At 36.5% G+C, this 27,895-nt stretch overlaps 1 protein-coding gene across 1 annotated transcript; it reads left to right on the forward strand.

Annotated features, from left to right (window-relative positions):
* Positions 1 to 12,685: 12,685 nt before the first annotated feature.
* Positions 12,686 to 27,463, forward strand: LOC114539267 (fibrinogen C domain-containing protein 1-like). The gene is made up of 4 exons (XM_028559896.1): positions 12,686 to 13,218; positions 14,576 to 14,796; positions 25,385 to 25,772; positions 26,871 to 27,463. Exons 1-4 carry the CDS (start codon positions 13,092 to 13,094, stop codon positions 27,131 to 27,133), a joined length of 999 nt encoding a protein of 332 aa, XP_028415697.1. The 5' UTR covers positions 12,686 to 13,091; the 3' UTR covers positions 27,134 to 27,463.
* The last annotated feature ends 432 nt before the right edge of the window (positions 27,464 to 27,895 follow it).

Genomic DNA, 27,895 nt, shown 5'->3' on the forward strand with positions numbered 1-27,895 from the left:
TAATTCAGCCAGAACCGTCCTGGGAACTGTTTAGCCATGCGAATAATCAATGCCATATAGGCGAGTAAATCGCGTTCCCTGTCAGGTCTAGCAGATGTTATCACGGTTATATAACTATTGAGGCACTCGACCCACGTCAAAATATCGCGAATTTCGTTTTTCTTGCTCTTTTCCTCTGTCGAAACACTGTTTTTCTATAAGAGTAGAAAGTCTAATGAGATGCAAGTCACGCAAAAATTAAACACAATGATGACAATGTCTTACCTTGTTTCCTATATCATAGATTCATGTTCAGTTCAGTTGTTACGCAAATTATCTACAGTACAATACGAATGAATATGAATTGTTCGCGTACATTGCTAAGAGAAACATCGATTAGCAGTTGTTCTCTCATTTCTACATTTTCTGCGTATATCTTTCTTCCACTAGTGCAATACAGCTTATTATCTGAACTGAACTGAACTGAAACTTTTATTTAATCACGGTAGACTAATCAGGATTTACAACAATGAAGTAAAATACAAGAAAAACGAACACACATACATATACATGCATATACAAGTTATGATACAAGTAAGATACCTCTTTTCCATTAGTACCGTGAATTTATTTAAGATAAAAAGGAATTATCGAATAAAACTGTTGCATTCAGATCTGAATTTACGCAAAGAATTAACATGTCGTAGTTCATTAGTTAGAGAATTCCATAGTCTTTAATTTCCGGTGTGACGTAAGGACAGGGGCGATTTCGAGCTTTAATTGTCCTGTTTGGAGTATGTTTTCCAAGGTGTAGACATAAAAACGTCTTTAAACTTCCTTAGTTTAGAGTTCACGTCATTCTCTGAAAAAATCGATATATGTAATCTGACTTGGATGCAAGGTCAGCTGTAAATGTTTACGGGATTGTAGTTCTTATAAGATTTTACCGTGGTGTAACTAGGCTGAGGCTTGTGCGCCTTTAGTTTCAACAACGTGTAGACAAAAAGATGGTCACTAATAGTAGTGTTTATAACGCCGCTCTTGTATACAAGGTCAGGGGTTGAAACCATTATGACGTCTATCAGAGATCTGCAATTTTTGGTTATTCCAGTTGGTGAAGTGATCAATTGTTTGAGATTTAACTCGGATGCAAAATTAACCAGCGCCTTATTCTCGGGACATTTCTTTAGTAGGTCGCAATTTAAATGCATTTGCAGCCGAGTTTGGTAAAACTGTAGAGCGATTTCTTTCTTCACTTTTTACAAAGTCTTCTCGAAATTGTTTTATAGTGTCAGTAATGAGATTGATTGAGTTTGATAGTGGTAAGACAGCTTCGTTATTATACTTTGATTTTCTTTTAACTCTTCAGTTTCGGCATGAAAGTTAGTTGCTACATTTGCATAAAGACGATTGCGAAATGGCTTTGCTTGAGCGATTTGGATTTCTAATGTCAAAATCATCATTTGTAGACACAGAGTTTTTATAAATACTGACAAGTTGTTGGATAATTGTACCTGCTTCAGTCCCTTTGAAGTGCAGCAGATTTTTGGCCTTTCGCCATGAAATCGAGATGCTTTCCGTCTTTAAATTTTTTTTATCGCCACCGGATTGCTCCCAAGTCCCGTCTAATTTTAAATCCTCGCTGATATACTTCTTCAATGAGTCAAGCAATACATAGGTTATCACGAATAGAAACCATTTTAGACAAAGAAAACTGTTTGATTTAACGTTGACGAGGGAAAATCACGGAGCTCTAAAGTCACGTCTACACTCTACGGTGATTGTTGGCGGTCCTTTGATTCCGATGATTCTACAAATGGTAACATATTGTGCAATGTGCAACAACATTGCATGACAATTAAGTCACACAGTGCATCTCCTGTCTCTTTACTGACCGGTTCGGGTTCTGGAAGTGTATTTCAGCACGGTTTGGTTCTTCACATTCAGTATCTTGCACAGAACACCTATACATAAATTGGAACGTTTCCAGTTGATGAATAGATTACTAAAACTTACAGTGCGCAGGAAAAACCTATATATCCTTTATTTACATAGGGGAATTATTCCTTACTATAATAGTAGACTGGTCTATTTCGTTAAAATATTTTTTATTTAATATATAGTCATAAAATAATGAGTTTTATTAAGATTATTAACATTATGTCTAGACTTGATAGATGTCGCCGGTTGTAGTACGTTTGCATAATGGAAGCACAGCGCACAGTATGAAACATACGGGTTTTCCTTGCAGCACATATGTGTACAGTAGCAAAGTTAAAAACACGCTACCTTTGGAATGTTTAACTTTCACCTATTCATCGTATTTGCTTTTAAGCGCTATATGCTTGGTCTAAGTCTTCCGTTTTTCTTTTACTTAATAAGCGCACAACCAACACAACCGTCTGTCTAGTCGAAACGCTGTTTGTCTAAAGCAAGAAGCCAAGCACAAAAATGTAGACACAATTAATGCAGTCACTGTCAATGGGTGTTTGGTGCCCGCAAATGTTACACCGAAATATTTGTTTGTTAAAACTTTATACGTACTTTGTTCGGAGAAGCGTTTTCTGGTAGTTGTTCTCCAAAATTTTTCATTGCGTGTTCAAATGGGTCTAGTTCGTGCAAGGTTCATGCGGCTCTTCGCCTTGGGCGGTCACGCTTACAAACAACGCTTATTTACAACCTTTGCAATGTGATAAATATTTGCATATAAAGCGGCATGTAATCGTATGTATGTATCCAAATAGCCGACAAAAGAAAATTGCACTGTGTTTAAGAGACAGCAACTATAAAAATGAATATTTACAATTTACAATCGACACGGTTTCTTTGAGATTGGCTAAATCGGCAATCAGGCCTCAGCCTCGGCAAGACTTTGTGGCTGCCCTAAAATTACGTGGCTTTTCCAGTTTGGGTGGAGACCTTGAATAAAATAACGCATCGCTTAGATTTAGACGTTTACACAAACGCCTTATGTCGGACGCGTAGTCAGCTAGACGCTCTGTCTCGGATTGTTTTCGAGCCGCTAATTGCTGTCGCCAAAGCCAAACGGATGCTGGGTTGATAAATTGGTCTTAAGCGCATTAACGAGATCTTCGTATGACTTATAAATTTTGGGAGAACTAGTTTACCACGAACTGGCATTACCTTGAAAATAAAGTGGCAGGGCTCGTAGTTTTTGCTTTTCGTCCCACCCGCAAAACGTGCAAGGTTTATGCGGCTCTTCGCCTTGGGCGGTCACACTTACAGACAACGCTTGTTTTACAACCTTTGCAATGATAAATATTTGCATATAAAGCTGCATGTAATCGTATATGTATGTATCCAAATAGCCGACAAAAGAAAATTGCACTGTATTTAAGAGACAGCAACCATAAAAATTATTATTTACAATTAACAATTAACGATACGTACGAACTTACCATTCTCCTAGCTCTCGCAAACGAAGGTTTGACCTCTGCTGTTACTGCGTGATACTTAGGGGCTGCCACAGTACTTCACCAGAGAAACCAGAAAACATTTGTGCGAAGTCTTTCTTGTCAAAATGCGCTGAAAAAATACTCGAATTGGGAGTCGCATCCCTTTTTCCCGCTTTAACCGCACGAAATCAACACACTGCTTTCGTCTCTTTTTTGCTTCTGGCCTTTCGTCGCCAGAAAACAATATAAAATGAAGTGAAATTCCTTTGTTTGCATTAGAGCAACCACCGACAATACATCTATTCGGCATATTTTTATTTGCGTGACTTTTTTGCGCCGTCACCTTTCTTATAAAAACATTTGAATTATACACGCTAATGATTTTTGTAATATGAATGAGTCAAACCAGTTCCTATTGTGACGTCACATCAATGATTTTGTACAAATCCCTTTTGGGCGTTTTTTTTCCAAATTCTATGTTTTTGAGTAGCAATAACTTATAAACTAAGGTCGCAATTGCAATTCGGTTTTCGAATGGCGTATACACTGCTAACAAAGATCCTAAAATGTAAAATTTATTTTTTGCCAGGAACACCAATTAAATATATACTTGATTCCCACTGTTTCCATGGAAGCAGAAGAACCAGAATAATTGGCTTTACATTTACTTTTGTGCTCAGCTTCCCAAACTAAGTTTTCCTTTGGGTCATCACTGTCCTTGTGCCTTTGACACCCTCGGCACACTTTACTCAATACCGCAACATCAAGGCACTTGCCGGTATCAATCGAGAGTGTTGTCAAACAGCCATTCATTGACGAATGTCCTCTTCTCTGCCATGTTCCATCACATGAAACTCCGCATTGAGAAATCCCTTCATTTCTTCCTTTGAGTGCATGGAATTCATCACAAGCGTCATTCATGCACTTCTCAGCAATAGTTTTAGCTGCTTCCAGGATGCCTTTGGTGTTCTTTGAATAAACATTTAGTTTAGGTGGAGGAGGCATATTCATTATTCCACAGAAACGTTGGGCAGAAGTTCTTCCCTGTCCTATTAATCTCATGCCATAAACAAGCCGTTTATTGACTTCAAAACCTTTTTTTGTTTTCTTTGACGTGTAGAAACAATTCTTCCAATCACAACTGGAGCACACGAGAGAAAGAAATGTTGAACAACCTAGTCTTCTTTTGCAATCTTCTTCCAAATACAAACAGCTTTCGCCACAATTAAACTGTAAATTAACTTTTCAAAATACTCAGATAAAAACGTTCTGAAAACGTGAGCAAAACAGCAGTACCCTTCAGTAAGCGGCCTTATTACTCAACAAACAAAACAAAACAAAACTGTCGGGGGGAGGGACAGGATAGAAATAAAATCAAAAACAAAACAGGTTTTTGCATATATTTTTGCGTTGCTAAGGGCGTTGCTAAAGCAAATAATCATGGTTAGGTTTCAAAAAGCTTATTTTTCTATATTTCCGAACCAGCTTTTGGTAGTAATGGAGTGAGAGCATCAATGGGGATTTTAGTTACGTAACGAAAGGAACAACTCAGTTCTAGCTACTAAAACCACCACTCCACCAATAATATACTAAAACCACCAGTATTATACTATTCTAGCGTACAACCTGTAAGCCAATATCCATCTATTTTCTTCAAATGGTCAGGAGAGCAACAGAGTTTGTATTGGCATATATTTCATTCAGCAGTGCATGTCTTGATATTGTGGTTGGGTTGTAAACAATTATTACACTGTTGCTCAACAGCTTGTCGTCTTGAGCCTATGCATGTCCTCCAAATACTTCATCCGATTGCGTTTCTGGACCAACTGGAACAAAGCATCTATTCCCTTTGATTTGTTGACCTAAAAAAGTCTTTAGTTGTTCTGTCATTCAATTTTTCCAAACCTTGTTGTGTGAAAGGGCATATTGTGCCCATACCAGGGCATGCATATAAGGTGTTACATGCTTTGTTTGGTAAATGGAGAGAAATAGGTCAATCCATTGTTTAGTTTTTCTTGAGAAGTCTTTTACATTAATTTCATTTTGGTTATAGAAGAGCTTAGTAAGAGCTATATCCAGAAAATCCTTCCACAATTTTTGAATTTCAGTTGATGCCTCTGAGTTAGGCAACAATTCACCAACATTTATGTTTCGAAAAAGTTTTAGTTTTTCGGGCCCTGTCAGATATCGCCACTTCAGCTTCTTACTCTCCTTACAAATAAACCAGTTGAAAGAACTTCGAAGCACTTCTTCTTGCAAGGAACAAGTGGAGTGTATCAATGATGACATGGTCAATGGGGATTGAATTGAAGGAAAAAGAGTGGCATGCTTCACATTAAATTGTGCTCTTCTCCTTCTTGCAAACTCTAGAATTTCTTTTATTGTTCTAGCGCAATTGGAAATGTCTCGCAGTGACCAGGTTTTTGTTCCATCATAGTGGTCATATAGGGGACACTTGCACCAGATGCATGGACGTGTGGCATGTGCTGCACCTAAACCACATACACATGCTAGAAATTTCAGGTCACCTCCTAGAAACCATTCAATTTCAACACATAGGTTACCTACAAAAATGTGGGTAAGTTCTTCAACCTTGTCAGGTTGAGATCATGTCAATATTTATAGACAATTTACAGATTTATCGGGAAACCTAAACTTCAATGATTTCCAATGTTTCATCAAGATATACCACACAAATATAAAAATAAACGAATCGAGAATTTGCTGCTAGTTAGCAAATATTCGGCTTATTTAAAAAATATGAATAAATTAAATTTACAAACGTACTTGTTTATTGAGACCTCAAAGAAAGGATTCCAGATGACTGCTGATGGCTCTCTTCTTCATATCTTTCCTCGTTAGCAGCATCAGCAACAGAAAATACGTAAATAAGAATAAATACCACAAGCATGCAATGCCAAATGAATGGCGAAGTCGCGATCATTGTAGAAATTTTCAACCTCGAAATAACACCGTCGGAATTTTCCCACCAACATGATCGCAAGGCCCCAGTCTTTTTAATCTACGCGTACATTTTAACATTGCGCACGACAAAACGCTGTTATTTTGTATACTATATAATGCAGGTCGCTCGTCTTTAAGGCTGAAATGACGCAACTTTTTTATCTCTTCCAAAACAAGTATCCACAACACGAGATAGCACAATATCTAAAGTGTGCCAAACTGTGCGTATATCTTAAGAATGTTATATACAGTGTGTATCCAAAAAAATTCGAATCCAAATTTGACAAGCTGCTGTGTATAAAATACTAAAGTAAACGATATAATTTTTATATGGCAAAAAGATTAGCTTATTTAGTTTACGATTATACCGTTCTTATATCGACACGACCAAAACTGGCCGAGTTATCGTCTTTTAAAAATTGTTGCTCGAAATCAAATTTTTCCGCCGATGGAAATTCGAAATGAGACCTCCAGACAAAAGAAAATGCAAATTTAATTACTGAAGGCATTGTGTTTTTCAAACTTCTATGAAAAACTCACAAGCTATCTTCACCTTCATCTTTCTCTCCAGGGTCATCTTCATCCCCGTCTTTATCATCATGCCCATCTTCATCATCATCCCCATTATCATCACTATCCCCCTCTAAAATAATTGGTAAAGAGATGGGTCACGGAATCACCCCAAAAAAGTCTATAAAAAATTGAGAAGGCATCTTCACCTTCATCTTTCCTTCCAGGCTCATCTTCATCTCCATCTCCATCATCTTCACCTTCATCCCTCTCACTACATTTTCCAGAGGTCACTTTCTGTAGATAGTGAGCAACTGCCAAATCGCTTTCGTTTTTGTCCTCGACATTGTAGTTGCGATCGGCAGTCTTCACAGAATGGGTCATTTGCCTCGCCACATCTTCCTTAGACACCGTATGTGTCTCTTCCCCCTGTGATGCGTTATAATCGATTTGCGAAACCTGGATTGAATAAGATTCCCTTTTAGACCGCCATGAAGCTTCTCCCCCTTACGTCGAACAACTTTTGATATCATGCTTTCGGACATTGCTGCCCCAGTTGATGTGATGAATATGTGATTTTTTGGATCATACAACTGTTTTCTTTTTATGTACTGGATTAAGTGGTGCATTATCTGGATAAAATTTGACAATTTTATATTACATCACTTTATATTAATAACAAGGAAAATTCTTAAACTTGTAACTGACACACTAGGAAGATATACTGTTGCATGATCTGAGCTAGCATATGCCTAAAATACTGGATGCATATCAAATTTGCCATGATTCTTTCGTCATTGAGGTTTTTCCTCGGGCTTTTTCTTTTGCGTTTCTGAACCAACATAGATGCTCGTCTCACCCCACTTTCCCTAGACATACATTCAACCTTTAACAAATTTCATTAAATTAATCTCTGAAAATGTGTTTGCATGTGTTGCTTGATATGTCTGGATTCACTATATTGCTACTAACCGTTTGTATTCCGGGTCATCCTTACTTAGATTGTTCACATTTTTGAGGTGCTTGTCTACCCGGCACACCATAGCTGAACAGTCTTCAATAGGACAATGCCCGTTTCTGACGCACACCTACCTTCACTGACTTCGGCTGCCGTCTTGCAACTTGGCTAGTTTCAGCTTTGGACAGCTTGTGTGCATTAACGAGGTGGCTTGAGAGATACTTAATCTCCTTGCCACACTCCGGTCACACTTTCTCTCGCCTAATTTGGACCTAAAGAAAATATATAAATTTTGAATGAAAGTTTAATTCAAACCACATATTTGGAAGGAAAGAAGCGTTTTAGCATACCCTTTTTCCTTCGTCACTCTTTTTGTCTTTGGTGTTTTCGACTGTCAAGGGATCTTCTATATCGCTCTTAATGTCAAAAATGTTATTTTTTATTTTTTCTCTGCATTGCAAGCTATAAATGGGTTTCATTTTTTCTTACAACGTCGGAAAAGAGCTGCAATGACTCTTTGTCACTTGATGCCTCCTCCCTTTTCTCTTCATCATCCTTCTTGCTCTAAATGAAATGATTTCATTTTACTTGTTAATCAGGCACAAATATTTGACAATATCTTAGTTGAAATGATAATGAAAATGTGAAAATAATTTGGCAGCAACAAATATTTATGCACTCTTTTTTCCTCCTGCTGATCATCATTCGATTCGACCAAAGAAGGCTTTGATGAACGCTTGCGACTCTGTCAAAGGAAATTAATGAATAAGATTTTTTGTGCAAGCAAAGAGCGAGGCACAATTATCTTTAAATTGAACATATCTTAGCTGAAATCATAGTGATACTGAAAATGTGAAAATAATTTAACAGCAACAAATATTTATGGAGCCTTTTTTCCTCCTCGTGATCATCACTTGATTCAACTAAATAAGGCTTTGATGAACGCTTGCGACTCTGTCAAAGGAAATTAATAATTAAGAATTTTTTTCAAGCAAAGAGCAAGGCAAAATTATCTTTAAATTAAACATATCTTAGCTGAAATCATAGTGATACTGAAAATGTGAAAATAATTGAGCAGCAACAATTGTTTACGCACTATTTTTTTTCTTGTGTTTGTCATAATTCACACTTTACACAAAGTGCATTACATTATGCTAGCCACTGGAAATTAATGTCACTATCTATATATCATTTGTCTATAAAAGCCTGCATGGCCAAGCAACAATTAAGATATATTGATAATTTACTTACAAATAACTACTCGATACATGGCAGAGAAACAAGACATGCAAAGCTGAACTTAGTCTGCCTTAAATTTAACCGGGTAACTGAAGGAGGTATATCATTTACGGTGACGAGTATAAAATTTTGGAACAGTCTCCCAATGGAAATTAAAATGAAAACTAGTCTCTCTTTCTTCAAAACAAGTTTTAAAAACTATTTTATAGAAATATATAAGCTAGTTTTGGAAATTCTGTTGGATTCGATGCAATCGCAACGCTATTCACAATTCACAATTTTGTAATTGGTTTTATATTTTTTTTCACTCACAATATAGGCACAGTTCTTACATCTCTGTTATTACTTCACAATTAATTTACTTCACGTTTCCTACCTGATTATATCTTCTCTGTCACCTACTCTGTCATTGGTTGCTATACTAATTAATTATTCATGCAACCTTAAATATTTAACACGATCTTTCGTACTTTTCGGTCCAACTTCATCCGTCAAATCCGCCTCAACTACAGGTCCTTTTGGTACCATTTTGAAGGCTTAGGCAACCTTTGACAAGAAATTTACTCAAGATTGCGCAATGATTTGGTGTGTTTGTGCAGTAGCGACAGTCAGCGATAGAAGGGGATAACTCAGACCACATGAAAATGTTGCTTTGCAAAACCGCTGACGCGTGCATTTAATTTCGCGTGCATTTAATGCGAATTTATTTTCACAGGTTGAGAATGCTCATTTGGAGTGTAGGCACTTTTCAGTGCTGTGAAAAACCTTTTGGTTCAGCGATTGGATCATTTTGAAGTCCTAAGTTTTAAGTAATGTTTTTATCTTTATCTGTATATATTATACACTTTGTTTTGTTTTCCCAAGAGTCTGAATGTATCACGAGACGAAGTCAAGGGAAACATTGAGACTCGAGGCAAAACAAAACTCACTATTTCCCGAGGTGTAGCGAACATTAAATGTTTTGTTATATAGGAACAAAAACATACATGTTACACGACAATTTCATTTCAAAAAACTTTGTTATGACAATATGCAGGCAACAATTTTTCACTTGTTTCCCTGGCGGGAAACATTGCATTTATTTAAAGTCATGTGACTACGAATCAACCAATCATATTTAAAATACACAGCACCTATATAACAATGAGTGTGAGTTTTACGTATGTAGAGTTTTACGCCACCGTATATACGTATATAACATGAATTTTATATAGAGTTTTACGCCACCGAGAAAAACCGTATTTAAACACACGTAAACCCGTTTACACTACATTCGATTTATTGGCACGGCACGGCTAAAATTGGGTACCCATTTCATTTGTGGCCGGCCTTTGTTTTGGTAGCCTGAGCACTAATATTGGGCCGTGCCAATAAACTGACTTGTAGTGTAAACGGGGCTCAAGAATCCACAGACTATAAATATCGCGGACACGCCTAAAATCTAGGTACGCAAGATTCCTATTAAATTTTTTTTTTCCATTCAATAAGTTAAAAAATTTTCAGCCAATTTTTTTATTTTTTGCTGTGTGTGGTTAAGATTTTACCTCATACCCGGAAATGCCCGAAAACATGTTTAATTGCCATAGAAATGTTTGAGTCCGGAATAATCTAAATTTAAAGAAATTTCTTTAGATTTTTTTAAATAATCATAAATTTAAATTCATAAAGAGATTTCTTTAGATTTCTTTTTAAGGAGATTGCTTTAAAGATTAGTTACTGCTATCAGTTTCCTTACAATTTCATGTTTTCAAACACGCTTTTTATTTCACAAAGAATTTCAAATAGCAACGCTATGTGGTAAATTCATTATTGCAAGGCGAAAAATACAATCGTGATGTCTGTGTTTTGCATGTTGTTTCCTTTGTTTAATATTTATGCACATTTCTGTTTATTGTAATGTCAATTGCATATGTCAGGTTTGTGAAGGCATTCAAAAAAAAATAATATCATTATAGCTAAATGTCTTGACTATTCGTCGTGTCATAATTGTTCGTTTGGATGTTCGTTTGGATGTCCGTTTCCATGTTTGTTTGGCTGTTTGTTTGTTTGGCTGTTAGTTTGGCTGTTTGTTTGGCTGTTTGTTTAGCTGTTTGTTTGTTTGTTTGTTTGTTTGGCTGTTTGTTTGGCTGTTTGTTTGGCTGTTTGTTTGGCTGTTTGTTTGGCTGTTTGTTTGGCTGTTTGTTTGGTTGTTTGGTTGTTTGTTTGGCTGTTTGTTCTTCTCTCCCGGACGCAATCCTTTCACCAAACACTTATTTCATAACATTGCCCATTATGTGAATATATTCAGTTGAGTTGTGATTATCTGTTCCAAAATACATTGCCAACCAAAGCAGGACATTGTAATCGAGAATCGGTATGACACGCGAGAGGCACATGACCAGTACAGATGAAGTGTGTGCATTGAACGATTGACCCAAGCTTGGTCCAATGGAAACGATAGATACGAAGAAAGTAAATTTGGAGACAAACACCAAGAACCCAAATCAGCCAAATTGCAGAAACTTGCATGTAAATTTTGTGATCAACTATTTAAACCTTACAAACGGCCGAATTATATGGACTAAGTGTCTGTTTCTGTATTAGTATTATTATTATTAAAATCAAACTTATGTAACTATAATAGGCATTGGAATTGACAGGCTCTTTCCCAGAACGCAAGTAATGTAAAATTTATATATATTTAACACTCGAGAAGGCCAAAAATAAGTAAGGAATGTTCTCCCTCCGAACGCAAAATTTAATCTCTATATAGCTATAGTTATAATCTTCTATGTAGCGTGTAAGTGTAAAACGAGATTCCATGTAGCTGGTTTTCGTGACTCGTGTTGTATCGTTATTGTTGAATATAATTATTCAGAAAATTTGGTAGTCGTTGTGGCCGATTGAATACAGTCCCAACAGTTGATGAGGTTTTGGTCTTGATATGACTATAGTTATCTTCATGGAAAGATATTTTTGTTTTAACAATGCAGTAATTGGCTGTTTTTTATAACCGATATGCTCATCTTTTTTATGTAAATGAGGTTGCGGTTGTGTCAAACTCTTGACTACCTTTTAACTACATCAACTACCCCAAGGTTAACTAGGTAAACGTAGTTAACGTTAACACACAATAAGGTTTTAACCGTTATCCACTCCGAAAAGTTCCCCTCGAAGCTTGTAAGCTTTCAATATAATTTTGTCATGGGCAGCAAAGGAATATATATTTGCTTAGGATGAAGTGTCGATGCCGAATTACGCTCTTAATGAAGATCACTGCAGATTAGCCAACTCATTTTCATTAGCAACCTGTAATTTACTTAAAAGGGACGTCTCACATTTTCATTATAGCAACCTGTAGTTTGACTTAAAAGGGACGTTTCACATTAAGAGCGCCTTTTTCGTTGAATTATTTATTTTTATATTTAACTTTTTTTTGTTCCTTTGCGTTTTTCAATATTTTCGTTCAAAATACTGTCAATTTTTTTAAGTGACTGTCCTCAGTCTTTGTTCAAAGTCTATAATTATAGCAAAAGTCAAAAATTTTGTGGTTACTTTATCTTGTGTAGTTACTGCGCAAAATACACGCGTTAAAAGTTAAAACTACCTTTTTATACAACCGGTCCAAGCTGAAAAAAATAAAATCACAGGTATACTACTATAAAATAACTTTTTATAGCCTTGGAGATTGATATTGGACACGGCAAGTTAAAGATTTCGTTTAAATGCTTTCCATCCTCAAATTTCAAACGGTACAAACAACATTCATTTACAAGAAAAAATTTAACCCACATGCATATACGGGATAGCGCTAAATCTATAGAATTTAGAGCATGCCTAGAACCTATCCATAAGGCTTAGGCTTAGCAGTCATTGCATTATATTCATTATAACCCCCTCAATTAACTGTGGTTCTTTACATTATAGGTAACGTCATGCAAAACAATATCCTAATTTTGCCACCTGCTAAAAAGTCTCTCTTAAATGAAATATTGAGTATTCTGCTGAGCCTATTCTCTGCATGTAGCTAAGAAGAGCTCTAGAAGATGATGGACGAGATCTTCTCAAACTTCCAAGTTAAATTGATAATATTAATCTTATTGATTGGTATCATTTCAAGATTACATTCACAGCAATGCTCAAGAACTTGGGATTATGAAATAATCGAAAGCGGTTGGTATATCACATTTTTAGAACAAAGTCTGGAAGTTCGCATGTTTATATACAGCATAAAATTGCACCTGCCGGCTCAGTACATATTGCTATATATAATTTGTTATAAAACTACATCATAGATTGTTGAAAACTGACAAATGAATTATACGTAGATGGTTTGTTACGAGAACAAAGGTTATATTCTATAACAATATTAATGCAGTCACTCGTCACACTGTTTTTTTTTGCCGTTATGTTTATTTTTGGCCGTTCGACAGCCAACAGATGGGGTTAAACGCTGTTTGCCGGGAAACACTCTTAAACGCTATTATCAGTTTATTGTTGCTGGTTTTATATAATTGTGCTGTTGTTTTCAACTTTTTTGTCGCAAAATATTTTGGGATATTAGAATGATTTCGATTTAATTATATATATCACCAAAAATCCGTTCTCACTTTTTTACTAAGAATATTTCAATTTCGGTTAAAAGTATGGCAAATGATGCATTTTAACAGGCGTCCTAATGATGCATGATGTTATCCGTCGTCACGATTCTGTCTGAGGTGTAAAAAATTAATGATCTTTGGAAACGTAGCTTCCGAAATTTAACACAGTTCTGCTTTCAAAACAACCATTGTCTTTATTTTATAACTTCCTCTGCAATACACAGCCCGATAAATGGATGGGGGCACATCTATATTTTTGTTTTCTACATTTTTAATTTGTTTGAAATGGATTGTTTTTTACGGTGAAGTGAACATAAATTATGAATAATTTATGAAAGTCTTCACACTTATATAGCTGTTGGCTATGCCACGGTTTCACATAATTTTTTTGTCTAGTTTTGCTAACATTTTACATTTCTCTGAGGCCTTTGAGTCTCTGATTATCCCATGGACCATAGAGCACTTGTGATCACTTTTACAAAGCCTTTTAAAACGGAATGTGCGTCCGGAATGTGCATGTCCGCCTTAACGGCTGGTCTTTCCCGTAACAATCCATTTTTATGGATTCTTTAAAACGAATTTCGTACTAGTTTATGATTTGAACGCTCGTTTGGCGAAAAAAGTTGTTATATTTGAATAATTATATCTTTTGAGACTTTTATATCTTTTATTAAGATATATATAACTTTCAATGCAGGGTTCGCGCCCATGTTATAAACTGTAGTCCCAGGCTCAAAGATAATTTTAAGTGAAGAGAACATTGAATAAAATTGTAAGTAATCTTGAAAATCTAGGGGGCAGACAAGATTTACGGCCGTAGAGCCAAATGTATTATATATCGATTAGCGACTTTCACATGTCACTATAAAGCGCCCTGTCCAAAATAAGGCTAACTCAGGTATAATACCGTAATTGTTTAAATTCTTCAGGTGGCCCGCCGTTGCCTGATAAAGAAGTAATTTCAAGCCACAACGTCCAACCCGCTGTTCAACTGAACTGCAATTTTCTCTGTTATGAAGACCGAAGATGTGTTGGATTTAACTTCCAGACAAAAAACAAAGACGTCATAAACTGTCAACTGACCAACACCACTGTAAGAAGCAACAACGTAGGATCTGGTGATTGGACTTTGTTTCACAAAGTTCGTGTGGTAGGTTAATTGAGATAATTTAAAACTAGAATCGTTTCAGCCATATACGCGTTCATACAGCGGGTAGAGTTTCTGTAGATTTGTGGTATTAATTCTCTGTAATGGAAAAATTGGAGGAAAGATTACTCGAAACAGCGCTCAAACCCACTGAAAATGATATAATTTGATAAAATTCGGATTTTAAATTTTCTGGACGTTTAAGTGTGCTCCAAAGTCAAAATATGTGATACTTTATAGTTATTACCGTATGTACATTACTGACTGATCAGTCTGATCTATCATTAAGCACGGTCCACACCACAACGAGAAATTCTGTTCGTTGTAGAAAACTTGGAAAGTCATGGAATTTCAGGATTTGAACTTCCAAGCCTGAAAAATTTGAAAAATAAGTTTTGGTCATAACTCTTCCATAACACTTTACCAATTTTACCCACTTCGATTAAGCAAAATTAATAATAAGAATTTCACGAACTGAAGAAAATTTTTTGAGATAAATATTATAAATTTTCGGTTTTTGTGGGTGTGCATGCGCAGCTAACCAAACTGCGCATGCGCAGCTAACCACTATGTAGTTAAAAAGTGACTGTGGGTTCGTGGATTTTTCCGTCCATCTTCGGCCAGACATCTTTCGGACGTACGAAAGATGACGACATTCTGACTCGCGCGTTCGTCGTCACTTTGCAAATAAGGTATTTGCAAATTTTCCTTCGTTCGAAAGTTTTGGAAAATTTTTGAGGCCAAGGTAAGATATTTTTGCGATATTTGTTTATTTCAACCGTCAATTGTCCATATTGCATGGTCGAACGTTAACGAATGGATTTACACGAGCGAATAGATCTTTCTTACGAGACAAGGCTTTAAACAACCTCGTACCCAGGGTCCCCGCGTTTAAAGTTCTGGTGACGCGAGGGGGACCCTGGCAAACTCCGATTGCCAGGTTACCAAATAATCCAAAAATCTTGGATTATTTGGTGACCTGGCCTTTTATAGCAACGTCATACCGGGGGGGGAAAATAGAAAAATTTCACAAATATGGCGTAAAAATTTTAAACATATATATGTTTGGTGATAAAAAGTTATTCAATTACTGGTTAATACCGAAGATCTTGAGCTCGTGATCCGCGTGGAAATGTATAAATCTATATACACACGACATATCGAGTTCTGGATAAAGAAACAGGTACTGTAAATTAAATATCAGGGGCCGGTTGTTCGAAGCCCGTTTAGCTTTAATATACGGTGGTTAAGCTCAAAATAAAAAGCAAGTCTATAGATTCAGCAACAAAACTAAAAGTTTTAAAACTTAATAGAACGTTGATAGTCACAACTACATATTTAGTAAATAATATTTAAGTTAACTGATTCACGAGAGATATGAGAGTTTTTAATTTTGACTTATCCACCGTTTAAGCTAAACGGGCTTTGAACCGCCAACCGGCCCCAGTATATTACCATTATGTAACAAATATATTCTCATGCTGTACGACATATTCTCATGCTACGAATTTGTCTTTCCCATCGCAATTTGCTTTTTATGCTTTTCAAGCCAAATGAAAAGACTTTTCATGTCAAGTCCACTTGTTGGTGTAGCTTGAATCTTGTCAAAGTGGGCATGTGTTCTTCCTGGTTTTCTATTAAATGGTTTGATATTCCTCAGGTCCTGTACCATCATCACTTCGTCTTCTGTCACGCTTTTGTGAGTATGTGCTTGTGATACCCTCTTCACATCTGAAACATTGTTCAATCTCTGTACAATCTGCTGAACTCCAGCAGCTGCTTTGGAAGCTCTTTCCATTGCCTTCTGCGTTTTGTTTGGCCCCATGGCTTTGACAACATCTTTGCTGACCCGGTTGCAAATCTCCTGTGCCATGTCACAAGCAATGTTTCTACCTTTACCACCATGCCAGTTCACAAATCTGCCCCATGTAAGCCTATGGGCCATTTCCTCTGATGCAAGAGCTTCTATCTGTGCAATACTTGTGAACATTTCAAGTGAATAGTTGTGGAAAGAATTTGATGACTTGAAGTACAAGAGGAGTCTCTTTTTGTTGATGTTGTTTCTCAAGCCATCACCTTCCTTGCATGTATCAATCAGTTGCATCAAGAACACAGCCAGCTCTATCATGTTTAAACCGTAGAATCTGTAAAAAATCAGATATCATTGTTTGAAAACATTTACACCATATACTGTACTTATTATTCAAACTGCCAAGGTGACTAATTATCAGAGAAATTGAAAGTTATACTAATAATATGGCTTTTGAATAATAGCTTTTTTAATAAAGCTTGAATTGAATAATATCAAACACTTGAACCCCTTAGATTAAAATATTATATAATATTATTATATAATACAGTACATATAAAGTGTTAATTGTATTTTAATAAGACATGAATACAGTATGTTAGAACCAATCACTTTATCTTCAAGTGGTCTATCTGGCATTATACAAAGTAAACAGTAAGTGGCAGAGCTTCCCCACTGACAAATAAAATTGTTTGGGACTAGTAGGGCACACTGTGGTGCATTGCCACTTAATGGCACTTAATGGATTAACTATAGAGATTTTCAGATGTATGGTTTACCCATTAGGTTGAGGAGCTTCCCCACTGACAAGTAAAACCGTCTGGCATTGGACAAGTTAAGAAAAAGTAAGACACTATCCTTTACAAGTAAAATCAACTAGCATTAAAGTAATTTAAGAGTAAATTTAGGCCCAATGCCAGTTTGTGGGCTACCTTATTCTGTCTGGTTCATCATAGCATGCTTGTTCTTCCAAATCAACCTCTGAATCTTCAGTTTCTGGTTGATGGGTAATGGGATCTTCTTTGTTTGGGTCTGGGGTGACAAATTCATCAACAAATGCACCAACAACTGTATTGAAGTATTCCAATTTGGTTTCGTTTTCCATGTTGATGATTCCTGGTGGTGGCACATGTTTTGTTGGTGCCTCTGTGACTTTTTGCAACCCCCAAAACTCCATTGCTGCTTCAAGAATGTAAGCTTTCCCAACACTTAACAGGAACTGTTCTGAGCCTTCATATGAATTGGTAACCTTTTCTGGTGTTACATTCCGTCGATTGTATTTTTCTCGGAAGAACTTCAAAGTGCCTACTTCTCTGACTGATCCAGCCTTGTACAGTAAGTTGTAAACAAACTAAAGATGTAAATTGGTAAACATTCTATTGGTATAATAATAATAATAATAATATATTGGTATAATATAATACATTAGCCCATTGAGCGGCCATGCACTCCAATTCGACCTGACTTTTTTCTCTACACTGTCTAATGCCGGGCAATTTTATTCAGCAAATGGAGATTCTTGCTGCTTTAACCTATAAACCATACTGAAACACCACATGTAATATTTTTGTATAGAGTTTATGAGGTGGTCTGGCAATGGCCAATAGTTGGCATAAAGTCCACATTTAAGCTGCAGCATACATACTTGCTTTAAAAATTGTTTGGTATTAGACAGAGTAACATCCCCTGGTGTTAAGCCGAGCATAGTTAAGTCATTGCGTTGCACTCATTAATTTAATCAATCAAACTTGCACCAACAGTAGTCAATGGCTGGTTCCCCTTTTTAGCTAATCTTAGTACAACTATTTCAGATCTTTTCTCAGAGATGTGAAAAAATAATTTCACATGAATACAATTAACTACCAGACTGAGTATGCTTCTTGGACATGTAATTCCATAATGAAAAAAATATTTGCAAAATATCATTATACTGTATTATGGTAGTTGCATTCAGCAAATACAATAAGGGGAACCAGCCATTCTAATGTACTTTCATGACATCACATTTGATACAGTATTTACTGAGTGATTAATATTTATCTCAATACCTGTAGGTAGGACATCTTAGTGTGGAATAACTCAGAGACAAATGGACTGCAATGGTCCAGCCTCTCTTTCGCAGTATGTGATCCAGCTCGCAAGTCCTTTGCACCAGCAAACCTGACTCGGGTCATTTGATCACCACCAAATGGAACTGATACAATTTTCATATGGTCACTTTCATCCACCCTATTGTAATGTGCCCTTGGTTGATCTGGTAATGAAGACTGTCCTTCAATTGATACAGGTTGTTGTTCATTCTGCTTAGCTGGTTTCTCAATAACTTCCGCCTTGGTGTAAATATCCTCCAGTTCGTTTTCATAATAATCGAGGATGTCAACTACATCACTGTACTTTTTCTCATCTTTCAGCTGCATGGGCAGAGGAACAATAATTGATTTTTCGGACATCTCTTTCTGGTATTTATGGGGAATATGTTCAGGTATCACACTCTTCAGGAATGATAAACTTTGGATACCAGTGACAAGGACTCTTCCAACCAGCACTTTAAAATCTTCCCGTAACTTAATTTCTTCTTCGTCACTAAGTAGGAAAATTGAGTTCGACAGTTTTGTGATATCTCTTCGCGGTGCAGTTGATGAAAGATTTTGGCATGGCACTCTTTCAACAATCAGGTTGGAGGCAAAGTAATGAAGATCTTGATTCTGATGGGAGGATTGCATGTCATGAACATGAATCTTCATGTCCCAGTTATCGCCAGTGCCTTGCAGATTCTTACCGTCCTTGACAGCTTTAACGACACTGTCTGAAAAGTGGCCGCCAATAATATCTAGAAGGTTGGTCTTGCTTTGATGCGACAAGGAGAAACCCATTTTTTGACATTGTCTGAAAAGCTATAATAATAAACAATAATACAAATATAAAATTAAAAATATAAATATAATGCAGTAAGTAGTTTTAATGCTCTGACGTTGTTGTAAAGTGCAATGAAATATAAGAAATAAAAATATTAGAATTATGTTATTTTGCAAGCGCCAATGATTAATTTATATAATGAATAACCAAACGCGCTGACAACGGGAATCAGGTAATGACAAACATGCATGTAAATTACCTCTTTCTTTGCATTTCCATTCGTCATCAACACAGTGTTCAACCGTTGCACCAAACTAAGCTCGCGATTCCTTGTTTGCATTAGAATTGAATAACAAAGGCCAAGTCTTGGGAGGATATCATGTAGATCTTCCTTTGTCTTTTTCATCACCACAAGGAGCAAATCGAGCAAAAACGGACACCGACTTGACATTTCCGATACAAGTTTTTTCCAATCAAATACAGCCATATCGTCAAAACAATTTTTCCGCAGTTCAGATGGTTCGCTTTTCGTACAGAGTTTTATACACTCTTTGTCAAGTTCATGAAGTACGTTTTCCTTGAAGCTACGGGTCAATGAATCAATTGATGCAACTACGGCGGTTATATTTGATGGCACACCAGTTTCTATCACTTCATGAAGCTTAATCTGGTCTTCTTTACTTAGGGATCCTTCAAATGTTTCAGTTAGTACCTATATTTGAAAATATGCAATTTTAGGGCGCTTCCATTAGTACGGCCAGACAGGTCAGATTGTTTGATCTGACATGAAAAATGGGATAAATTGAGAAGCCAGTCAATTTTCGCTTGATAATTGTCGAGAAACCCTAGTCTGACAATCTGGCCATTAAATTGAAAGCGCCTTAATGCTTGACGAAAAGTTCTACTGAATATTTCCACTTTTTCATCATGAAATACTTTGATTATTGTGTAAAATTGAACAAACTACGGTAAATTGAAAATGACCGCGTACCTTAACGCCAGGAATGGAATCCATACCAATTGCCGCCTGGTCTTCCTCCGTTTGGATTTCGCTTAAAATGTCCACATTGCTTCTCTTCTCGGTCTGTAATCCGGATTTACTTGGAGAAAACGTAAGACATCTCTTAGATGATGCTTTTTCCCGAATATTTTGCAGCACGGTAATTGCACATGTTTGGAAATCAACTGATTTTGTGAGTTTTCCTTCGCATGATCGGCAGACTTTCAAGGATCCTGCATTACTGTCGGTTTCTTCCAACTCAAAATTTGTCAAGGAACATATCAGTTCAGATAACTTCTTTTGTCTACCAACAGCACTGAAAACCTTGGTAAATCTGCTGGGTGATTTATCGTCACCACAAACGCAACAAAAATTGACATTTTTCCATCTATAATATTCTTTTCGAGGAGTAAGTTGCAGCGTAGCCATGCTTTGAGATTCTGAATAAAATAGGCGTGGCAACGCGCTTTTTAATTAGAGACTACCGCTTAAAAAAGAGATGATTGCGTTTAAAATAGATGTGAACGGGCGTTTAAAATAGAGATGAATAATGGGCGTTAAAATACAAAATTAGAAAATTCTAAAAATAGTAATTACTCCAAGCGTTTATAATAGAAATGACTGATGGGCGTTAAAAATAGAAGTGAATGAATGTTTAAGATAGAGAGGAATCCATAGTGCATATACGAAAGTTTGACGTGATACTATAGTTGCATAATTTTCAATTTTAAATGAATAATTTTTTTAACGCTATAAATTACGCTTTACGCGTAACAAATTACAATGATCTTTTTCTTAAAGTTAAACAATATCAAATATTGGAATCAATAGTACTGAAAAGGAGAGACACTATCGGAATACTTCCAACTGGCTATGGGAAATCAGTTATATTCCAACTCCTCCCATACGTAGCTGACTATCTTGACAAAACCATGGATGCTAAGAAAGAAATACAGGCGGTAACATTGTTCTGATCGTTGCTCCACTGAACGCTCTAATCGATAACCAGATCTCCATTTTGCATGAACGTGGAATTGAAGCAACTGTTTTGAAAAGCAAGAGCCATACCGCAAATGAAACTAGTAATGAAGAATGCGAGACTGATACATCTAATGATTGTGAAGAAAATTTTGCAGAACTTTCACTTGACACCACCACAGTAAGGAACATCAAAGAAGGAATGTTCAAAATAATATTCTCTCATCCGGAAGCTTTCATTTCTTGCAAAAAAGGGAGACGACTCCTTATGTCTAGCGTATTGCAGAACAACGTTGTAGCATGTGTTATTGACGAAGGGCACCTTGTTGAAGAATGGGGAGTGGAGTTTCGTAAAGATTTTGCAAAACTATCCCAGTTAGGATCGCTTTTTCCTAATGCCCCATTGTTAGTTCTAACTGCAACAGCGCCTAAACATGTACGAGAAGCGCTAACAAACTCTCTTTTGCTCAGTAATCCGAGAGTGGTAGTTGCTAATTTAGATCGATCAAACATTTTTATCCACAAGGAAAAACGAATGCCAGCATCTGCAGGCGAAGAAAGTTTCAAAGCAATCCTACTTCCCATCGCGAATGATTTGAAGAATCTATTAAGAGAGTATCCACTAACATTGATATATTTGCCACTGAAGTGGTGTGGTTATGCGTTTAAGCTTTTCTCCGATATACTGGGTAAAAAAAGTTATTTCCCTCCAGGAGACGGAAAACCTGAGAATTGCCTTTTTGCCCAGTTTCATTCTCCTCAAACTGAACTAATGAAAAATGAAATAATGAAGCAATTGCAAGGTCCAGACAAATCAAGGTCTATTCGTGTTGTTTTCGCTACAGTTGCAATAGGAATTGGTGTTAACATTCACGACATTAGGCATGTCATTCACATTACAGTTCCAGGAACGATTGAGTCCTACTATCAAGAAATCGGTCGCGCTGGAAGAGATGGGAAACCAGCAAAGGCATCTCTGTATTACAATGGTCACGATATTTCCTTGAACAAACCCGGGATGACGTCTGCAATGCGTGGTTTTTGTTCCCAAGATGATAAATGTTTAAGGAAGCTAATCTTGGATTACCTGGGATCACCTTTGGCATTGTTGTCAGTAAAGTTAATGGAGCAACACTCTTGCTGTAGCAACTGCTCAAGAAAGTGCAAGTGCCTGTCCTGCCAAGTGGATGAAGTGGAACTACTAAACGTTTGTCAAGAACGCGATAAACATGTGGAACCTCCACTACGCAATGTCAGTGATGCCCAACGGGTTAAAATAAAACAGCAAATGAAAAAATATAGGCTAAACTTTGGACAGACTGGTCATCATATAGGAGGCATTGACACACGTACAGGTGTTACATTAGAACTCATTGAGTCAATTGTTTCAAAATGTGACCATATTATGTCAGCTGAAGATATGTTTGCGAGCTTTGAAATTTGGGACATACAGCATGCATATACTTTTTTTAAGATAATTACTGACATTTGTGAGAAATAGGTAGAAATGTGAGAAATTTTATATCATACTGTAGTTTCTATGACAAGCAAAGGCATACGAGCCAGGCTGCAGCACCACCCCACCCCCCACCCCCGATTCGGTGGAACATACATTTTTTTGGGCAATATATTTCGGTTTTTCAGGCACAAACATCAGAAAATACTCAGAATAAGAACAAATATAATTGAAATATAATTATATGATTGTATAATTGAATACTATAATACTTAAAACTTTTTCACAAGTACTGTGAAATGCCCGTTTTGAGACTCCAAGTTCTTCTTTCATGCCAAGCATGGTGGCGCCTTGTGAGATTCCCCCCCCCCTCGCATATCGAAAACGTTTCTGTGCCCTTGATTCATATTAGAAAATTTTGGTGATGAAGAAAATTTTTGGGCAAATAGCCTCAGGCCCCCCCCCAGTTGAAATTGGCCCTGTACGCCTATGATGACAAGTTCTTTAAACGTTTGCAAGGTGGAAAAACACCACATATATTTATTAATGCAAACTATTCTATCCATATGCCTTGATTATCACTGATGACAATCCAGGCAACTATATATATATCATATATAGTTTCTGTTTTCTAGTGATCTATTCCTAGTATGTACAGTATAAGACAAATGTGCTCTGAAACCTATTCCTCTTGTAGTTTTGTGCAAGTTTGTGTGTGCACAGTTTGATCTGGGTTGATCATATTGAATATTAAATTGCTGACATATTTTATTCTGAACTTGTCCAACATAAAGTGGGAAAAGGTCCTAGCTTAGAATCTGCAATTACGAAATATTTGGAATGAAAACTGACTTTATATCGTACCAAGCTGCATTGATCAACTGCTGAATGCCAAAGCATGGATGTCTGTAGATTGTACTATATCTATAATAGAACTTAAGTTACATATAGACCTCCACTGGGAAAGCATTTTGAAACAATCGCAGAACAAGTCTGCAATTGAAGGACAGTTTATTTGTTGACAACCTCAAGTAACTTTGTAAGAATTTTGCTGATTATTGTACATCATAATTATATATTTTTTATATCATGAATTATATATTTGAGATTTCTACATGTCTTTTAAAAAAATCTGCTATATCATATAACATATACATGTGCTTTAGAAGTGGTGTTTTCAAACTTTAGCATCATGATAAAAAATAAGGACAAACAAAATCAACTTAAAAGTTTAACTGTATTTTAATAATAAGATATACATACAATTTTATATACACTGAATTCATAGCCTTGCCAGTCACTGTCACGTTCTTAAAGTTGTTGTCTTTTTTATCCAATAATGAGTCCATTAGGCTATAGCTGATGTACCAAACGATTCCTATCGATACTGATTGGACTTTAGAGATCTATCATAACCACAGAATAGCCAATCTTTGAATTGTAAATAGCCAATCTTCGAATTGTATAAAATGTGATTGTGATGTGATTCATCTTTCATCTTTTCATGTCAATTTTCATACATCTTCGGTAAACAACTTAGATTGCAAAAATATGTAGACTGCTGCTGCCAGTAGGGAAACCAAAGTAAGAAGAATCTTGTAAAAAGAATCTTGTAAGAACGATCTTTGTGTCTATATATCTTTTATTTGTGTTATGTATTTATTTGTCTTCGCGAAGTTTGCTTCTGCATTCTGCACCAGTGTTCTGCACAGAGCCATCACCCCCCGGATCAAAAAGTTACAAATTACGTAATCTCCAAGATTCATGACGTCACGGCATCGGAGTTTGCCAGGGTCCCCCTCGCGTCACCAGAACTTTAAACGCGGGGACCCTGGGTACGAGGTTGGGCTTTAAAGTGTGTTATTGAGTTTTGGCTTCTAAGTTTTAGACAATTCTAAACACTATACCAAATTTTAATGAGGGGAAACAGTTTGTATGGTATTATCAGGCAGTAAATAAAAGTTATTACAGCGGTTCTATGGTGCGATTTACCCCGGCTAGGCGAGATAAAACTGCATATAATGAGAGACTAATCAGGGTAATTTTCGTGGCTTAAAGGGTCTTAATTTCGAGTAGTATTATACACACTTCAAATTCAAGCAAGGAACAGTTGATGGAAAAATGAGTCAACTATAGGTCCTCCGGCAGGAATCGAACCTACGCTTTTGCGATGCCGGTGCAATGCTCTGAGCTATACAGAGGTATCTGACAAGAGCAAGCGTGGTTAATGTGTATAGATAGATGGTAATGCCGGGAATAGGTGAGGGTAAATCAATAATGATTTTTGGCAAGTCTTTGATGTGATGCGCTTCTTACCGCCTCGCCTGGCCCGGATAACTCGCGCCATGTAAACAGGTCCTTAGACTATACAATTAATTAATAGTATATACAAGCATTACAAGTTCATCTTCATAGAAACGAAGGCAAAAGGAGCCAATCAAAAGCCATTTTCTAATAATTATGATACTAATAAATATTCCTTTTCTTCAAGGGTTACGGACGCGACTGCAGTGAGCTTTACCGTATACATGGAGAAAGAACAGACGGTGTTTATGAAATAGATCCGGACAGGGCGGGAAGTTTCAAAGTTTTTTGTGATATGACAACGTCCGGTGGGGGATGGACAGTGATTCAACGTCGTCTCGATGGAAGCGTTGATTTTTATCGAGGATGGCAAGATTACAAAAACGGCTTTGGCGATGTCAACGGAGAATACTGGCTTGGTCTTGACAGAATACATCGGATGACAACTGCTTTACAAAATGAACTTCGTATCGACATGGAAGATACTTCTGGAAAAACCAAGTACGCACAGTATAATACCTTTGCTGTCGGTAGCGAACAACAAAAGTATATTTTAAGCATTGGAGGATACGCTGGTAAGACTTAAGGCCCTGTTACACGGTGCAAGTTTTCTTGCAACTTGGAATGCAATTCTACTTTTGAGAGATGTAAATTTGGCAACTACGAAACTTTTATATTTATTACACTCCATGTACGTGTGTTACACTTACATTTTGAATACTCAATTCCTTATTTACATCTCTTAAAAGTAGGATTGCATTTCAAGTTGCAAGTAAAATTGCACGGTATGATATGGCCAAGTAGACCCTCGCACAACAGCTGTCTTCTATACGACGACATGAAACGATTAGGAATACCCCTAAAAATGTAACGATGTTACACTCCACGGACATTTATCAACTTATTTTTCATAAGACCCTTTCCTAAATTACATCCCTTAAAAGTAGGATCGCATTGCAAGTTGCAAATAGGGGCGCAGCTATTTTAACTGGAGGAGGGGGGGGGGGCGTGGAAGCCCAGGTTTCACTAATAACTTGAGGAAAATACACGCGGATAAAGGAAACCTTCTGTCCGTTAGAAATTCTAATTCACAGTTGGGCAAAAACCAAAAATGTTTCCGCATAAAAATAATACAAGCGTGTGAAGTGATATGAAATGAAGATAATTATTATTCAGTTTTGCTGTTGATCTGGTTTCTGATTGTTTGATAGTTACACTCAGACCAGCTGTAAATGGTAATCGTCCCCACTGAATACTGGAAATGTCAATAAACTTTTATACTATTTAACACAAATTTCAGACACATTAGGCAAAAATATTTATGAAACAACTACTACACCGCTGTCTCTACACAGTCTGTCCTCATTCCACAGTTTATCCAAACTCCATGCATCCAAATATAAATCACGTGTTACTAGATACTCGGGATAAAAGCCTAATTAATAAAACTTTTTGCTTAATTCTCGCGTTCTTTGTGTATTTTGTGGAGAAAAATATTCAGGGTTGCTTAGGCATACATTTAAGTTTATACAACAGAATAAATCATGATTTTTTTTAGTGGACAGCCTTAAAATTCTTAAATGTCATTAAAATTCTTACAAATCATAGACCGTTTTGGAAAATTTATGCTGGAAATAAGTGTTATTTGTTACTAATTCGTCTTTATGCTTTAGGTACAGCAGGAGATTCTTTGTCACCACATAAGGGAATGGCGTTCACGACCAAGAATCGCGACAATGATGCAGATGTGAACAACTGCGCTGTGGTATTCAAAGGTGCTTGGTGGTATAGCAGTTGTCACAGTTCCAACCTGAATGGCCAGTATCTTTATGGCAAACACAGTTCGTACGCTAATGGCATCAACTGGTTGGCATGGAAAGGGTATTATTATTCACTGAAATCAACATCAATGAAAATCAGACCACGTGCACTTTGACACTCATAACGCAAAAACGGAACTCCATGCAATGTATGATAATAATTATTACAAAGTTTAGTTAATTTTCTTTCAGTGTTACGATAGTTAACTTCTGACTTATTATCAAACAGATATATTACTTTGTCTCACGCATGTCTCCCTTTGAAAATATCGAAAAATATCGAAAACAATTTTACTCAGTAATTCACGGTTTTATTTCGCATCATAAGAGGGACCTTGGAACCGGGGAATTCCTCAAGCAAATCCTGTGTTATGTAACGTACCAACCTACTTCAAAGGGCCATTTGCAGAATATCGTGAAAACGAGGTGGATAAATAATTTGTATATTCTAGACATTAATGACTATATGTGTCATTACATGTGTTAGCATAAATTGTATAACCTGAATACGAAAATTTCTCGTTTCTTAAGTTATCGTATTTATTGGTGCTATATTATAACAGTACTAGAAATACATGCATGCAGCAACCCCTCGCCTCGGTTAAACGAATTAAGCATAGGGATGGTAACATGACAGTCAGAAAATTAATGGGGGTTTGGAGGGTACGTGTTAATGTAAGAAAAGAAGTATGGAAATATTTTTCTGGGCGTTGAAGCACTGTAGTCATAGCCACTCGCAACGGCCGTATATTTTCAAAGAATCAAAGTTTACCTGCATATTTTTGTTAAAAAATGGCAAAAATACGACAAGATTCTTACTTTTTTCTAGAAGTTCATATTTAGTCCATATTTATGAAAATATAGTTTTATAAATTTCC

The sequence above is a fragment of the Dendronephthya gigantea genome, unplaced genomic scaffold (genome assembly GCF_004324835.1).
Source record: "Dendronephthya gigantea isolate DGI-Jeju-01 unplaced genomic scaffold, DenGig_1.0 000197F, whole genome shotgun sequence".
NCBI lineage: Eukaryota > Metazoa > Cnidaria > Anthozoa > Malacalcyonacea > Nephtheidae > Dendronephthya > Dendronephthya gigantea.